General features: G+C 34.6%; 2 protein-coding genes across 2 annotated transcripts; one reads left to right on the top strand and one right to left on the bottom strand.

The window, feature by feature from the left end:
- The first annotated feature begins 989 nt into the window (after nucleotides 1-989).
- On the top strand, nucleotides 990-11,960 carry LOC141838065 (uncharacterized). The gene is made up of 13 exons (XM_074725459.1): nucleotides 990-1,579; nucleotides 4,689-4,764; nucleotides 4,888-4,944; nucleotides 5,424-5,479; nucleotides 6,546-6,759; nucleotides 7,022-7,105; nucleotides 7,177-7,251; nucleotides 7,427-7,510; nucleotides 10,675-10,739; nucleotides 10,813-10,993; nucleotides 11,062-11,150; nucleotides 11,318-11,432; nucleotides 11,696-11,960. Exons 1-13 carry the CDS (start codon nucleotides 1,092-1,094, stop codon nucleotides 11,735-11,737), a joined length of 1,626 nt encoding a protein of 541 aa, XP_074581560.1. The 5' UTR covers nucleotides 990-1,091; the 3' UTR covers nucleotides 11,738-11,960.
- Nucleotides 11,961-12,316: 356 nt separating this feature from the next.
- LOC141832259 (phosphoribosylformylglycinamidine cyclo-ligase, chloroplastic-like) lies at nucleotides 12,317-16,500 on the bottom strand. Its single transcript, XM_074719757.1, has 8 exons — nucleotides 16,164-16,500; nucleotides 14,347-14,441; nucleotides 14,155-14,256; nucleotides 13,971-14,030; nucleotides 13,371-13,543; nucleotides 13,047-13,158; nucleotides 12,802-12,960; nucleotides 12,317-12,619 (listed from the first exon to the last, which is right to left on the bottom strand). Exons 1-8 carry the CDS (start codon nucleotides 16,462-16,464, stop codon nucleotides 12,449-12,451), a joined length of 1,173 nt encoding a protein of 390 aa, XP_074575858.1. The 5' UTR covers nucleotides 16,465-16,500; the 3' UTR covers nucleotides 12,317-12,448.
- Nucleotides 16,501-17,012: the final 512 nt, after the last annotated feature.

Genomic DNA, 17,012 nt, shown 5'->3' with positions numbered 1-17,012 from the left:
GAAAAAAAAATGATCAAGAAATAATTTTGGCTAAAATTACACAATCATTTTAAAGTTACTTAGTCGCTTGGAAAACATGGTTAGATTTCAATGGCCATAGTTTTCAAGTGACAGTTAATCCCCATGATCAGATGGGTTTTCTTCGGGTTTCTTCAAAGCCACTTGAGACTTTGTCGGTGAGGATCTTAGGGTAGCTAAGTACCAGGGAATTCTTGCAATTTTTTTTTCTTTTTCCCTTCTCAAATTATTTTTCTTACTCTCAGATCCAATAAAACCTTCAACTACAAAAGCTTATCTAAACATCCATATAGATTATATTCTCTCCGTCTCTTATTCAACATAACGTAAGATATTAGTGAAAATTTTGATATTTTCATTGCGAGTAAGATTTTATTTCATTGTCTCCCAAGAAATCAAGAAGGAAATATATTTTTATCTGAATATATGGTTCATTAATCAACTCATAACCAACAACTTTTAATTCCCGAGTCATATTTGTCATTTTCCTCAAGTGTTAGCTCATGGTGACATTTGGGTGCTTTTTGTAGTTGTCAAATTTAATAGTCAACTATCGAAGCATGCTTAGATTCATTCCATTATATTTCTCTCTAAGAACAACTCAGACAATATGAGTTATTGGTACTACTCTTACTCATAAATCATATCAGCATCCATAGAATTGATCAAGATTCCCTTAGCAATAAAGTTCTTATTCCATAACTTATAGATATTAAGATCATATTTGTGCTGTGCTGTTAAACCATTAAGAATTGTATACCACCCAATCTGATCAGGACCATAAAGAATTGTATAACTAGCCGATCATAATGATCTCAACCGCTTATCAAGTATCACTGAATCGCCCCTTCCCTCCGCATCACACAGCAGAATAGCGGACTTGTCGTTGGTCGCATCCGCAAATCCGCACGCACCGATAAATTGCTCTCTTTGGGGCTTCCGATCGTGGCCTTCTCTAGGGGTTCCTTTTCGGCTTCTACCCAGAACTATTTTGCTGCGTCCGGGACGGAAAGAGAGAGGTGGGAAGGTGCTGGTAGAGGGAGCAAGAGGAGGCAGAAGAGAACGACCGCAATATGGATTTCGACGAGTACGAGTACCTGGAGAAGGCAGTGGAGGAGCCCGAGGCGCGCAAGGATAAGGACCGCTCCGGCTCAAGGCGTCACAGCGAGCGAGACAAGGACCGCGGAGAGGACGGAGAAGGAAGGGCCTCCAAGAGATCCAGGCCAGAAGAGCAGAACGGCGACAAGCGCGGCCGCGATCGGGGCAAGGACCGCCATAGAAGTGGTCGTGACTCTGAGAAGGAGCGGGACAAGGATAGGGATTATCGCAGCCGAGATAGGGAATTCAAGGATAGAGACAAGGAGCGGGACAGCGGGAAAGAAAGGGAGCGAGGAAAGGAGAAGAACAGGGAAAGAGAAAGAGAACGGGAAAGGGAGAAGGAGAGGGACATGAGGAGCTCTAGCAGACCCACGAGGGATACGGAGAGGGAAATGGAGACTGGTAGGAGCAGAGAAACGAGAGAACGAGAGCTCGAGGGAGAGATCTACGAAAGAGAGAGCAGGTATACTGTTGTGATCTATTGATCTCTATTTTCCTTATTCTAGTTTTATTGGACCGCTTCATTGCCCTGACAAGTTGCTTGTTCTATAGCAGTTAAATGCCTTTGTTTTTGATGATGCATATCCAAAGACATTTTTTGCAAAGTATTTACCAGATAGTTGGGTCCTTTTTTCTTTCTTTCTATAGATGGACATAGCTGTATGTAATGATAATCGATGGCTAGATTATTGACTGTTTATAGTAAGAATTTGTTTTGTTATAGTTGTCAGAATTAACATTCCAAAGCCCTTCTATTCTCTTCATTGTTTATGTTTGTATGTTTTATGTTAGTATAGTTTATCTCTACAATGTCATCATGTCCTTATTGATTATGATTTGTGAACAATCATGACAGACCCTCGTGCTTATTTACTCTTGGCTCATGTTATAGGATTAATTCTCAGTCTTGCTAAAATTCACATATTACCATAAATTTTTTCAGGTTCGATTGCATTCATCACTACATGACTTATATTTGAAAGGATTCATAAACATAGTTTACATCTACCACATAATGAATGAAATATCATATAAGATGCATACTTCAAATATTTGTTAATAAGCAAAATACACCTTGTGCTTGACCAAAGTTCTTCCAAGTTCATGATGCAAAATTGTCATCTCTTTTTCAAAAAGGATTTTTTATGATAGAATGGAAACATATTTGGTGGCGCGGAGCTTTCTTAACATATTATCTAGCTGTGTGTGCTACGTGAACTCGTAGAGGTTCTGGATAGATGTGATTTCGGCAGTCTTGGTATATGTTGGTAGCTTCTATTACATGCCTGTTCTACTGAGTAGTTAACTGACCTGACCTACTGCTGTGTTGTTTATACTGAATGTACCACTTATCTAAACTAGTGCTATGCAATTCGTACCAAGTCTTCTATCAATTTTATTTATGCTATGTTAATCCTACTAGGTTTTCAGTTGACTTGATTTGATGCTATGCTAACACTATTAGATGTTCAACTGACTTGACCTGGTGTTCGCAACAATGACCTTTGAGTTGGGCTTGCTTATATAACCTGATGTAGTAATTACGGGATTTAGTAACTAAGAGTTGACTATGTGCCGATATGAGTTGGTGCAAACCGGTTTTGATTAGGTGATAGGAGGAATATGGAGAAGAAGAGAAGACAAAAATAGAAAAATGGAGTAAGGAGAAAAGAGGAAGGAGTAGACAAAGACTTACTTGCTACAATTGTCTACAACAAGTGACCTAAGGGTGGATCTCTTATACCATAGATAAAGACTTGTTGCAGTATCAAGCATGATGAACTAAATTTTAAACCTTGGCTTTGTATAAATCCTAAATTCCATAGTCTATAAAAGAAGGATTAAACATCTCAAGTAGACCTGATTACAGTTCGAAACCAACAGTTTCAGGAATATCTACCCTTAACCTTAACCGTCCAAGGCGGTTACGGTTCACGGTTTGGAACCGCCCATTATAATTTGGTTCACAGTTTGCAACGGTTTAAAAATATTATTAATATTTTATTTTTTAAAAAACATTTAAAAATTTATAAACATGCAAAATAAAAATTTAAAAAAAGTCGTGCATTTATTTAAATTGTCTATCTATCCACTTAGGGTATAAGGGAATTAAAATAACATAGTTCGTTAGTTCATTTGATATTAAAATATTTTACTTCGTCCTTTGAAAATTATATTCCTCTTATTATTTTTGTAACTTCCATTCAATCATCAAATAGTATTTGAACTTCCAAAAAGTTAGGAGGTAAAGTAGATCTAGAATAATATTATACTATCCATTTTTATTAATGATTTCTTTATCTAACATTAATATTATTATATTTTAGTGTGATTAGCTTTTGATTAATTTTTTTATTTTCGATGATAATTTTCACTATATATATAATTTTATTGTTGAATAAAGTATATCGCTTGACAAATTTATTATTGGATATATTATACAAGTCAAATAGTTTATGATAAAAAGATAGAATAAGACCAATAAGTAACCTATTAAGAGAGTTAGATTAACAAATTTAATGAGTCAAATGTATATAGTCCCATGTTAGAACAGATTTAAAGCAAATAAGTTTAAAAAATTGACTTAATAGAAATGTACAGTAGTCCCACATTGAAAATGTTTTAAGAAAATGAGTTAATTTATATTGAACTGCACCATTAATATCACTAAAATATTATTAAGTAATTTAAAAATTTTTAAAACAAAAAAGATTTTAAAAATAAATAGGCGGTTAACCAGTGGTGGTTTGAACTGTCGGTTCGCCAGTTAACTTGGGGCCCAACCCTTAGCCAACCCGTTTAGAGACGGGCCGGTTACGGGTTGGGCCCATTGAACCGGGTCAATGGGTAACCGGCCCATTGATTTGGTTCCGGTTTTGGGCCGGGTCAGGTTCAGAACCGACCGGTGGGCAAGTCTAATCTCAGGTATGCCTTGCCAGTAGTGTGATCTACATTTGATGTAGACATAATAATAGTTCTTTTTGTATGACCATGGATTCTTCTTGTTTATCTTTTCTCCATGTTATCCATTTTCTTGCTTCCACTGAGCCTAGCCGATTTTTATGTTTCTAACAATTGATGAAAGAAAAACACATACTTAGAGATAGGTATCAGAGGTACCATGATCTGAACAACCACTACTATCATCGTCAAACTTATCGCTGAATTTTTGAGCCTCATACATCATACTTTTCATATAAATCAAGTTATTCATTAATATCTATTGTCAGTTAGGGACAAATGAATTGTTAAGCCCATGCATTTCATCTTTGAATTTTCCCATTCTTGTTTACCCAATTCTATAGATTGGTCTTCAAATTAACATGGGCTAGATCATTCTGAAATATTGTGCAATATTATTCCTAATTGGTTTGAATCAATATATTAGTTCAGTTTATAATGAGCACTTGAAGATAAAAGAAATCACATATGCCATGTGGAATTCACATGTAAATTCACCACATTCTATTAGATCGTATGACAGCTACTAGAGTTGGCAGTACAATTCATGTGGATTTCTGAGTTGTGCGAGAAAAATTGTGAATTCTTACCCTCAAATTTTTTATTTGCAGAAGAATTAAAGATAAGAAAGATGCCGGACCTGAAGCTGATCCAGAAAGAGATCAGAGAACTGTTTTTGCATACCAGGCAAGCTAATTTATTATTTCCCTGTTCTATTGTCTGAAAATCAAGAATGTTAAATGCACGGTACTCTTTTAATGTGATTATCTCAATTCTTGATATCTTAATTTCTACTTCTGGAAACTGCAGCTGCCTCTGAAAGCTTCTGAGAGAGATGTTTATGAGTTTTTCTCACAAGTCGGGAAGGTTGGTGAAACACTTGCCTTTTATCTGTAGTTGTTTTTGTACATAGTTGTTTCATAGAAGCCATAGGTTGATAATTGCTCTGCGATTTGTTAGGTTTAACTGCATGTTTTGGTATAGCATGCAACGAACAGATATAAAGTGTTGTGACTTTCCATATTGTATTCAACAAAGGTATAGTATTTCAATTGTAATGGACATCCTCTTGTGCATTTTTGGTGCTTAAATTGGTGGGGCACAGATATAATGTGACATCAAAATTAATGTTCAAAACAGTTTGTAATGCTCCTTTACTTTCAAGACAGTGTTGTGACTTATGGCTCACCATTGTTTATTTGGTGGGTTAGATAATGAGAAAGCAGTTGACTGCTTCAATGGGGGTTTAAATTCTCTTGCATGGCAATGCATCTTGTAAGTTAATGCCTGATGAGTAGTTTTTTCTTGAAGAGGCACTTTTTAAACAAGTTTCTTGTAGTTTCCAGGTGAGGGATGTTCGCTTGATTATGGATAGGAACTCAAGGAGGTCAAAGGGAGTCGGGTATATTTCTCTTTCATACGCGTGTATATAGACACACAAGAGATTGTAATTCAATGTTTGCGTGAATACTTCTAGCTCATTTTAGTGTTAGCCTGCTTGAGGTTTCTTTTAAAATTTGTTAAACCTTATGGCCATTGGACAAATAGTAAATATGCTAATTGAGGAATGTAAGGGCACTTAAAAATATATCATACATGGCATTTCAAAAGTTAGGTTTATTCTATTGGTTAATTTTCTCACGATTGAACTTTTTCTAGTGTTTCGATTTGAATTTTTTAAGTTAGCTTATGCAGCCAAAATTTATTTCGAAGGCAGACAAGCAATTTCATATTTTTGTTTCATCTGTCCAGATATTCATATTGTTAAAAAATTTCTTAAATTGATCCAAGGGTGGAGCAATGTACAGTTTTGTGCGGTCAATTGGGGAAACAAGAAATTTCAACATATAGAAGAATGGAAAGTTAATATAGGTGACACAATAGAAAATTAATTAATCATTTTGAACCCATAAAATAAAACATATTGATACATTTTCCTAATGATCTAATCATCTTAACTTATAGATATTTTTATCCTCTTTCTCACTTTAATTCCATACTGTATTTTGTATTTTTTATAAAACAATTTTTTCTTCCTACATTTTACTAGTTTTGGAAAATATCTTATGAACTCTGACAGGTGAAATATAAAGTTTCCTTTTGTAATTGATATTTCACTTCCTTAGAAAATTCTCTCTAATGTAACATCTCATCTTGGATGAGTGTTATCTACCTTGTATATCTTGAATTGCTCATATAGTTGTTTTGTCCTAAGATTGATGATAGTCATGCGGAATATTACTTCTTTTTTAATTAATTGTATTCATTGTACACAGAGGAATATATTTTGTGCATAGATTGGTTTATCTTTGTGGATTTTCATAACTTTCTACTTCTCTTTTTAATGTTTGTAGTTGTTTGTTTGTTTTTTCCTTCTTATCCACTTCCTTTATTACATGGTTGATACTTGTATCTGTATTCTCCCTGCAGACTTTGAAACTTACATTATTCTTGTTGGTGAGTTACAGATATATTGAATTTTATGATGTAATGTCAGTGCCACTGGCTATTGCACTGTCTGGCCAACTTTTACTGGGCCAACCTGTAATGATCAAACCTTCTGAAGCTGAAAAGAACCTTGTTCAGTCAACAGCTACAGGCGTTGGTATTTCAGGGGTTGCTGAAAGAAAGATTTATGTTGGAAACCTTCACTATAACATTACAGAAGAGCAACTTCGCCAGGTGAAGTATTGAAAAGCTAATTCCCTGAAACAAAATTAGCTTGAGTTCATTTGTTAGGAAAAAAATCATTTGATGATTATTTCATCTGGAAATAGGAAGAAAGAAGCCATTTAACTATCAAAGGTGTATACATCTAGTGAAAAAGTGCCTGATCTGTACCTTGGAATAAACTTGTGGATGATCAAATTTCTTTATTATCTCCTGCTAGTCTTTTGTTGCAAGAAAAAGTAAATCTTCATAATATTTTTATATATATATTTAGATCTTTGAACCATTTGGGACTTTGGAGCTTGTTCAATTACCACTTGATGAAACAGGGCAGTGTCGAGGTTATGGATTCATTCAAGTAAGCATACAACCAACAACTTATCTTGCCACTTCAAATCTAATATACTGACTTAATAATCTTTTCTTCAGTTTGCTCATCTTGAGCATGCAAAGGCTGCTCAAAGTTTAAATGGGAAATTGGACATTGCTGGCCGCATCATAAAGGTTAAACTTTGTTTATCTTATTATCTTTTTCCAGTCTAGATTTTCATGAAATATTTTGTTATCCTAATCTTGTAGCAACATTTATTAATTTTTAGTTTTCTTGTTAGATGTTTGTGCTCTTCAATTTTGGTTCATTAATAGAATGGTATTAAGGAATAAAAATCCTTTTTTGTAGGTTTCGGCTGTTACAGATCATGTTAGTGTGCAAGAGACTGGGACAACTGCTGTTGACTTTGATGATGAAGATGGTGGTGGTTTGGTGAGCTAGTTGTTCTTTTATGCTCTTCTCGGTCACTGATATACATTGTTGATTTAACCATATCACTTTCAGAGAGGAACATCTCTTCATGATTCTCTCTGTATGTCCTTTTAAATACAAAGCCGTAGTTTTCCAAATTGGCCTGCTGGCCTGGATCTAGGGCAGACAATTCCATAAATGCCAATTTATTGGAATCTTGGTCACACATAATGAGAAATTGAGTTTAAACTGTAACTCCTGGGGCATGGTTGAGTTGGTTACTACGGGGCAGACTTATTGAAGTGAGCAAGGGTCGAATCTAGGCGAAGCCGAGGTATTGCCCTCCCCCGTAGTAGTCAGCTGTAGTTTCTCGATTTATCTCCTCACAGATGGTTGTGTGGCCGACCGTGTGGGGCCACTGGGATGGTAGATTCCACCTTTTGCTGAAGAGTTTAAATTGTAAGGCCACAAGTAGATCACATATTTTGGATGATGACCATGCTTTTTGGATGATACTGATGGGATGCAAAGATGAGGGACACTTGGGCTGCCTTTCCTATAATGGAAGAAACAACTAGGGAAAGAAAAGGAAAAGGTACCGGAAAAAATTATATGAAGATAAAAAATATTTTCCATTCAACTCTTTCTTTGGGCGGGAGGGAAGGAAAACTAAATTTTAAAATTTTATTTATTAAAGATAAAAAACATTAAAAAATATTTTTAGGTTCAGATTTGAGTTATGACAGACACGAAGTGAATTTTCCACCAAAATATAGATGAAAACTCAAAAGCTTTCCTTAATCTTTTCTTTCCAGTCTTTTCCTTACACATTTCTACCAAAGAAAATGGAGGAAAAGTGAAGCTTGAAACATTTTTATTTGGCAATGGAAGGAAAGTGATGTTGGGAAAGTGTCACTTTATTTTTTGCTTTCCTTAGTAGGAAATGAGGCCTTAGTGAGTGTCTTGTTGGAAAGGTTAGTTCTGCTTCCCTTTTTGCGAAGCACTTAGATGCAAGGATTGAAATCTCGAGTCGTATTGTGCGATATCAGTAAAAAATTTCATTCCGCTAGCGGATCGACACCAGCACAGGCATTTCGGCCGGGATACCGTCCGGAGGCGTCGCACAGGCCACGGGTGCCCCTGGTCGTGGGTGGCCAGTCACGGTCGATTTTTTTCCTTAACTTAGATTTTAATAATCAACTCCTAGCTATAGTTGGGGATAATTTAAATAGGCAGTCTTAGTTAAAGCCTCGTAAAATTATCCTATTATTTTTTAAAAAATATTTTATTTTTTAAATAAATATTTAGATTAAATTTTTTATTTTAGTTAATATATTTTATATTTTAAAAATATCGAAACTATATCGGCACAGTACGATACAGTACCGAAACTGTATCGTTCTGGTCCGGGACTGAAACCTTGATACAGCTCGATATTTTAAACCTTGCTTAGATGTTTAAAACAAATTTAATTTACAGTAAGACATTTGAATCTGCTTAGTTAATATGAATTCGCTATTATGGTTGCATGACTAGCATTGTGAAATTTTAACTCTCATGGCATCCATAGTTGGAATGACAACTGATTGAAGTGTGACAATGCCCTGCGTCCAATTTTTCAGAGTTTCTGCATATATATCTATATGATTTGTAAGTTTACAGTTATTATTATTATGTATGTGTGTGTGTGTGCAATTTTTCAGAGTTTCTGCATATATATCTATATGATTTGTAAGTTTACAGTTATTATTATTGTGTGTGTGTGTGCGCGCACACACACACAATAATAACTGTAAACTTACAAATCATATAGACATAAGCCTGGTATAACTTTTAATTAATGGTGATAAGCAAGTATTATTTTTAACCAATTTTTATGATACTACTAATTTCTTGAATGTATTTATAACTTAAGCATCATAAATATTGAATTATAATATTAGTTATGCAAATAAAAAATGCTATTAACCTATAAATCATAAATGTAGCCGACAATTTTGTAATGCAAATAATGATGCTGTTGACCTATAAATCATAAATGTAGAAACTAAACTACATATTTATTGATCTGATTGGGTTGTTCTATGCATCATTCACACTGAGCATTTGTGAATAATACGTTATTGTTTTTATATTCTTTGGTGAATGTTTATATGCATGTGAATCAATTTAATATATTAAAAATTAGCTAAATGAGGATTTAATGTTGTAAATATGATATTTATTCTTTTCTTGTTGGTAAATATAATTAATTTTCAAATGACTTGTCAGACTAATATTTGTTCATTTCATCACTGACCAACTTGATTTCGATCATGATTTAGCAAGTTTTTTACAAGATAGCTGATTCTAGTTACCTAAATCTTATGAGGAATATTGTGCATGTAGAATAGAACAAATTCGTGATAAGTTTTACTGATTTGCTTAGTATCAGATTCACAATGCTCAACCTTTTTACCTCTGCCTACAAACCAGATAGTCCGATTTGAACTTTTGACTTGACAGTCAATGCCATTTTAATTTTTGCCAAAGACGTAACTTTCTTTGACATCTCTGTATTTCCTGGTCCTACTTTGATTTTCACATTCTTGTAAAAATTATTTCGATTTCTTATTCAGAGATTAAAGCCTTGTTCATGAAGCCTGAATATGTTTCCATGTGATACTTGTTACGAGGGGCCTTCTTTCTTAGAACCTACAATTTTTTAAAACCTACAAAGGTACTAAATTTGATAAATATCCCAGACTATACAGCTAGGAGTTCTTATATTTGATCAGCAAATGAAACAGGATGAGAGTACAAGGTTAAAATGTGATCTATTACATCAGTTAGTTTATGACATTTGGTATAATAGTTGGACCTATTTGGAAAAACCATAGATTTGATATTTTCAGGCTAGTTTTTTTCCCTGAGGAACATCCTTTCCTGGTTGTTGGATGGCCCTTATAAATGATTTACCCAATCATCTAAAAAACTTTCACTATATTCACCTTACATGCATTGCCTATCTTTCATTATGTGACACTGTTTTAGCTTGCCGCCTCAGCTGATCAGGTATCATGTTCTCAATTCACTGTCTTTTTAAAATAAGCTGTTAACAAACTCTCACAATTAAATTTGTCCCAACGCATGTTTTTATTTCTGTGAAATTCATGATTGCTGCTCACTGTATTGTTTTCATGCAGTCACTAAATGCTCGTTCAAGAGCTATGCTTATGCAGAAGCTGGATCGCACTGGAACTGCTTCTAGGTCAATACTTTACTGCCAGATCTTCTGTTTATCTTCTGACTTCTCAAGCTCAGAAATTCACATGCTTATGCAGTATTGCGGAGTCACTTGGAGTACCTATTCTTAATGGTGCAGTTCCCGTCCAACAATCTCTCAGTGTGCCTGTTAACGGCCTATCCATCAACCCTGCTGTGCTTACTGTGCAGCAAGTTCCAATTATGGTGGAGTCAACTGAATGCTTAATGCTGACAAATATGTTTGATCCAAGTACTGAGGTTTGACTTCTGTCTTGCGATGCTTGCTTATCTTTCTTTGTGTTGCTTAGATTTTTGTTCCTGTTCAGACGGAGCCTGACTTTGATTTGGATATTAAAGAGGATGTACAAGAAGAATGTTCCAAGTATGGCCATGTCAAGCATATCTTTGTAGACAAGTGAGTATCGATTCAAAATGTTCAAATCAGCTGTGTACGGGCGGTCTGTGCAATTTACCTTCAAATTTTGTAGTCAGAAATAGAAATTCTTAGATGTCACCTATGTTCATTGGTGGATTGTTTTGTAATTATGTTTTCATCATGACGACCAATGTATGTGTTCACAGGAACAGCAATGGCCATGTGTATCTTCAATTTGACAGTGTGGCAGCAGCTTCAATCTGTCAGCGTGCTATGCAAGGTCGATGGTTTGCAGGAAGGTCAGTCACAGCCACATACATGGTATGCTACCAGCTCTGGACCTAACCTATTTGCGACGTTTCAAAATAAATGCTCCGACACAGACTCTGATATATATATATATATATATATATATATATATATATATATATATATATATATATATATATATATATATATTTCATGATCAACTGAGAGAACGATGAAAGTTTGCCCTTGGATTTGTGAATATGACATTAATACTGCCTGGTCTCGAATCCTCATTCTATGTTTAACTCATTTCTTTGATTTCTATTATTTTGCAGCGACGACTGGATTACGAAGCAAAATTTGGTCGTGGTGTTTGAAGCCAATATCATCATTTGCCCTCTTCAGACTGGCTATGCTTGTATTATTGATTGCATAAGTGGATATGTATTAGATTTACCAGTCGTTCCCAGTGTTAATGATGTTGAATTTGTGTTAATACACCTTAATCTTGTGAACGTTTAATTCTATTGATGAATGCGGTACACTGTCATAATTTTTGAATTCTTTCTTTTGTTTTTTCATGTTTCTATATTAACTGATTTACTTTGGGGGTTAGAAATTACGGATTTTTTTTTTAATGTTCCTCTTAGCTTAATTTGTATATTTTTTTCTTCTTCTTTTTCATGTTCTAGTGAAATTATATTATTTGACATCGTACAATAATATTGGTTTCTAATTTACACATTCTTATGTATTTATTAATATAACAGGTGAGTTATCTGTTATATTAAACTTTACTTGTGTTTACCATTTATTCGATTATGGCTATTTGTATTATCCCAACCAATTTAGCTTTCTATTTCCAATCTAACCGGTTTGGACCGGGCAAATCCATCTGGTTTTACAAACAAAAATATTTTCTTTCTTTTTACAATAAGGCAGAGAAATCTTCAACAAAAGTAAAAGTACAGGGGGTAAAGATCCCCCAATTTTTTTTTATTAAATTAGGTTTAATCTTTAAAATTCCTGCCGCCACTGTTTTCTCACTAACTCTTATCAAATATCACGACAGCAAAGGCATTTTTTAGTCATACATACTCGACGCCTTCACCAATTACGACTTCCCCAATGAGAAAAGCTCCTGAAGAACCCTGGCATTCTGATAGAATTCCTGTGGCCGTTTCCCTGCTCACTACAAGAATCATGCCAATTCCCATGTTGAAAGTACGCCTCATCTCTGATTCCTCGATACCTCCAGCCTAACCAAAATTAACATTGTGAATTCCTTGAATAGTTTTCCGTTGGATATTAAACAATTAAGTAGAAAACAAAATTAAATGCCAAATGCATGAAAAAACCCAACAATAACCATGTTGCAGAACAGTAGCACAATTATTATTAAGCATAAAGTTTGGAAAAACACAATTATTATTATTATTACCTGTTTTAACCATTTGAATAGAGCAGGTATTTCCCAGGAATCTGTAAAAATTTTCACTCCGAGTCCGGTAGGAAATACTCTTGGGATGTTATCAGTAAACCCACCGCCGGTGATGTGAGCTATTCCTTTGACACTCCACTTGCTGATAATGTCCAACACCTACATCGCATATGCAATAGACTTGAGAAAGCTAAGTTTGGCGGCATTAAAAATGTATAAAAGAGACAGTAATGTCCAAGACAAACCTGCTTGACATAGATGACAGTAGGTGCCATTAAAGCTTCACCTAAAGTGATGCTTTCGCCATTGTTGTTTGGAAGCTGATCATTTAATTGAAGACCACTCTGTGACAGAATCCTGTGGAACAACAGGAAGCAGGCAACTTTTAGATATATTGATGAATTTTGGAATGGCTAGAACATTCACATGTATGTTACAGCACAGACAATCCAATTAGTGGTTTCATAGGTAGAACCCATCTCTAATAGAAAGATTACCTCTACTCTAAATATTTAATTAATTCTAAAAGATTAAGGAAAGAAGATCAAGAATGTGATATGATTACCAACCTTCTGACCAGAGAGAAGCCATTAGAGTGCACACCACTAGATGGAAGACCGATAAGAACGTCTCCAGCCTCAATGTTCTTACCGTTGATGACCTTATTCTTCTCAACAATGCCAACAGCAAATCCACTCAAGTCGTATTCTCCTTTGGCATAGAAATCCGGCATCTCTGCTGTCTGAAAGCAAAAAAGAAATTGTGATATTTCACTGCCAATGCAATAATTGTCAGTATGCAGATACAACAGTTTCACTCATTATATTCAGTTGAATAATGATCAAAGACAAAATACAGAGAGAACATAATGTCTCGAACAAACTAAAAAAAATTATATTTCAAAAAAGGATAGCCCAATGCACGAAGCTCTCACTAATGCAGGGTTCCATAGAAGAATTGAACCACATTGTATCTATTGTACGCAACCTTACCTTGCATTGTAAGAGGTTGTTTCCGCGACTTGAATCCATGACCACAAGGTATAATTAGCATGTCAACATCAAAATTAAGAATATTTTTAAGAAAAATGTATAATCAGCATGTTATCAAGTGCATGGATTAACTTTGAACTAGATGGAAATAATTAAGAAAAATCTTGCAAGGATTACCTCTCCTCCCAACAGAACACAATCAGATTGTTGGCATCCATGAACAATTCCCTTTATCACCTACATATATTCATAGAGATGTCATAAATTTCCTAATACACTATGTTCAAGAAAAATTAATCAGTAATATTCAAAAATCAGGAAAGAAAAGAGAATTCAAATCCTTGATCATCCATGCTAATACCTTTTCAGCAAGGTCAACGTCAAGATTACTGGTTGCGAAGTAATCAAGGAAGAATAATGGTTTTGCTCCAGAAGTAATTATGTCATTCACACTCATAGCCACCTGTCAATATGTATAATGTCAATAAGTATAATGCAAGGTCAGCTTAACATATACTGCAATTGAACCATGCAAGAAATAATAGTTTTATACCAGATCAATCCCAATTGTGTCATGGATACCAGTTTCAAATGCAAGCTTCAGTTTGGTGCCAACACCATCAGTGCCAGCAACAAGGTAGGAGTCACCTGTAAACAGATGGAGGCTGAATAAGTATACTAGCTTGTGTTTTCTCGGGTCATAAACATACTACAACTAATAAAGGTGTTTTGCTATTTTCTCTGTCGAAAAATTTAGAAGTAAACCTACTCTTTACAATGATTAACAGAAGCCTACTTGAAGGAAGAAAAGTATATACTAAGGATACATAGTCAAACACAGACTACCAAGGGATTGTAGCCTAGTACAATGATACTGAGACTAGGAAAATAGCAATGCAAAATCATAACATAAAATCAAACATATATGGACTACTATGGAGTGCAGTTTCTGTTAATAAGCAGTAGAACATGCTAATAAACCATCACCTTGGTGGTCAAGGCAAATAGGCCTCACGCCAAAAAATGATGTATTGATGGAAAAAATAACAATGAACACAGGCATACTATAGTTGTACAACTACTGAGATAAAGCATTGAATCTATCAACTCCAAAAATATATTAAAGTTTCGGCGTACTCCAAAAACTGATAGAAACATAAACATATTTGTAAAGTCCCATAACATAAATATCATGCAGTTCCACATGGCAAATCTTCAAATACCATCGATCAGGTAGGCCACTGTAACTGTTGACTAACTTTGTACAATAAATGAGAGTTCCTTAGGCAATCCTTGGAATTTTAATCTAAGAATAACTAAAGTATTGAAGAAATCCTTGGCCCTTATTAATGAAAGGCCATAACCAAGTTCGAGAACATACATGACAAGCTTTATTATAAATAAATACATATATTTCTTACACTTTAATGAAAACTCAATCACATGATTATATCTAAATAGCCTTAGATAGGGAGTCTAGATAAGGAACTCAAGTACTTAATCACCACAACCATCAAAACATATCTTGAAAACTAGGATTTCCAACTGATGTTCCTTTGTGTTGTGTTTAATCAGGTAATAAAAGTTTGTAAATGCAATTTTTTTTAAAACTAACTATTATGACAATGAAAATAAAGCTAAGTATGATCTTTTCTTCAAATGCAAATACTCCACGGCAGTCTGGAGTATTGCAATGCTTCTCAGCTAAATGAAAGCAGCATTACTTGAAAGAATTACTATGTAAGGCAATGTGAAAGATTAAACAGAATTTCCTGTTCACAAAGGGAAAATAATCAGATAGACTTTGCAAATTTTTAACTCTTTGGAGATGGTGATATAGCGAATGGAGGTAGTTTGATACTGCTGCTCATGTGTCCAACTGTATGCCTATGTTTGACATGATTCAGTTGATAACATGTGTAATTTTGTCTGAAATCCAGTAAATTCGGGAACTGAACATGTGCATACTGACTGTAAGTGGATAACATTATTCAATCAAATTCACACAGACATGAATTCCAAAGACTAATGATATGCCACAACAAGGATTGTGATACAGAACCCAACATTTCCATATTTTCTTGATAATTGATAACCAAAAAATAGTTGTATAAAACCGATGAGGGAAAACACACAATTGTACCTCCAAAAAGACACTTTCATAGTTGCATATTTTAGTGAGGATTATGTGTCAAAATCTCGTCTCTTATATAGGTATCCAAAACCCCACTCCACATGGGATTAACAATCCGATCTAATCCCACCATATCTTACAGACTATGGTAATCAAACATATATATTGTTTATCCCATCAAATCGTGTAGAAAATATTTATCATGTCAAGCGAATCCGAAGAGCAACAGGAGTTACCTAATGGAAAAAGGCCGCCGAACCCTCCGATTCCGGGCGCCATCTTAGCGATCCTACGAACCAGCTCTGAACCTGCGTCGATGTCCACGCCGGCATCCTTGTAAGTGAGCCCACGGACCTCCGACCCAGAACCCGAACAAGAGATACCCATTCGCCTCATTCTCGCCGACCCCGCTGGAGCAGGAAGCCGAAGAGATCGCCAGGCCGTGCTTGATATATCAGTCGTCGAGGCAGAAGGCTTTCCTCCGAAGGCTATGAAGCGAAGCAGATGCTCCGTCGGCGAACTGAAGCTAACGCTCATGGTAGGCAAAAAGATCAAGCTGAAAGGTTGAGAGGGCGAGGGCGAGGGCGAGGGCGAGGTAGGTCTTGGGAAACCACTGTTCTTATAGTTTTCCAAAAAAATAAAATAATAATTTATATTTTTTATTTGCAAAAACATTTTTATTAATATAAAAATTAATTTATCTAAATAATGTCCCAATAAACACATTACTATTATTTTACAATTCATTTATTCACAAAAATTATAAAAAAGGAAAAAAATTAAAAGGGCGTTAGTTAGTATTGTTTTTATCAAAGGGTATTTTAAATATATATATATATATCAAATTAACATTCCAATAGATTTTCCATCCTAAAAGTATTTTTTTTCAACGTTGCAATATAATATATTAAAATAGATCAATTCAATTTAATCAAAAATATTACATATAAAATATTATTATATATATAAAATACTTTTTACTAATTTAATAAATATTATTTAAATTTAATTAAAATCATTTTAAAACAGGTATGATCATAATTATTATAATAATTTATATTAATTTTGATCAAATTAAAATGAGT

This window comes from Curcuma longa, chromosome 1 (assembly GCF_044706935.1).
Source record: "Curcuma longa cultivar G26 ecotype Majalengka, Jawa Barat chromosome 1, ITB_CL_G26_1.1, whole genome shotgun sequence".
Taxonomy (NCBI): Eukaryota; Viridiplantae; Streptophyta; class Magnoliopsida; order Zingiberales; family Zingiberaceae; genus Curcuma; species Curcuma longa.
The sequence above is the reverse complement of the archived record's forward strand: the minus strand, read 5'-3'. Positions and strand labels throughout refer to the sequence as shown.

Coding starts and splice junctions, on each gene's coding strand:
- LOC141838065 (XM_074725459.1), top strand. CDS start 1,092: ATGGATTTCGACGAGTACGAGTACCTGGAGAAGGCAGTGGAGGAGCCC. Junction 4,945..5,423: donor TTTTCTCACAAGTCGGGAAG/GTTGGTGAAACA, acceptor TGTAGTTTCCAG/GTGAGGGATGTTCGCTTGAT. Junction 5,480..6,545: donor AGGAGGTCAAAGGGAGTCGG/GTATATTTCTCT, acceptor GGTGAGTTACAG/ATATATTGAATTTTATGATG.
- LOC141832259 (XM_074719757.1), bottom strand. CDS start 16,464: ATGAGCGTTAGCTTCAGTTCGCCGACGGAGCATCTGCTTCGCTTCATA. Junction 13,544..13,970: donor GTGTTCTGTTGGGAGGAGAG/GTAATCCTTGCA, acceptor TTTTGCTTTCAG/ACAGCAGAGATGCCGGATTT. Junction 13,159..13,370: donor GGCTTCTCTCTGGTCAGAAG/GTTGGTAATCAT, acceptor GTTGTTCCACAG/GATTCTGTCACAGAGTGGTC.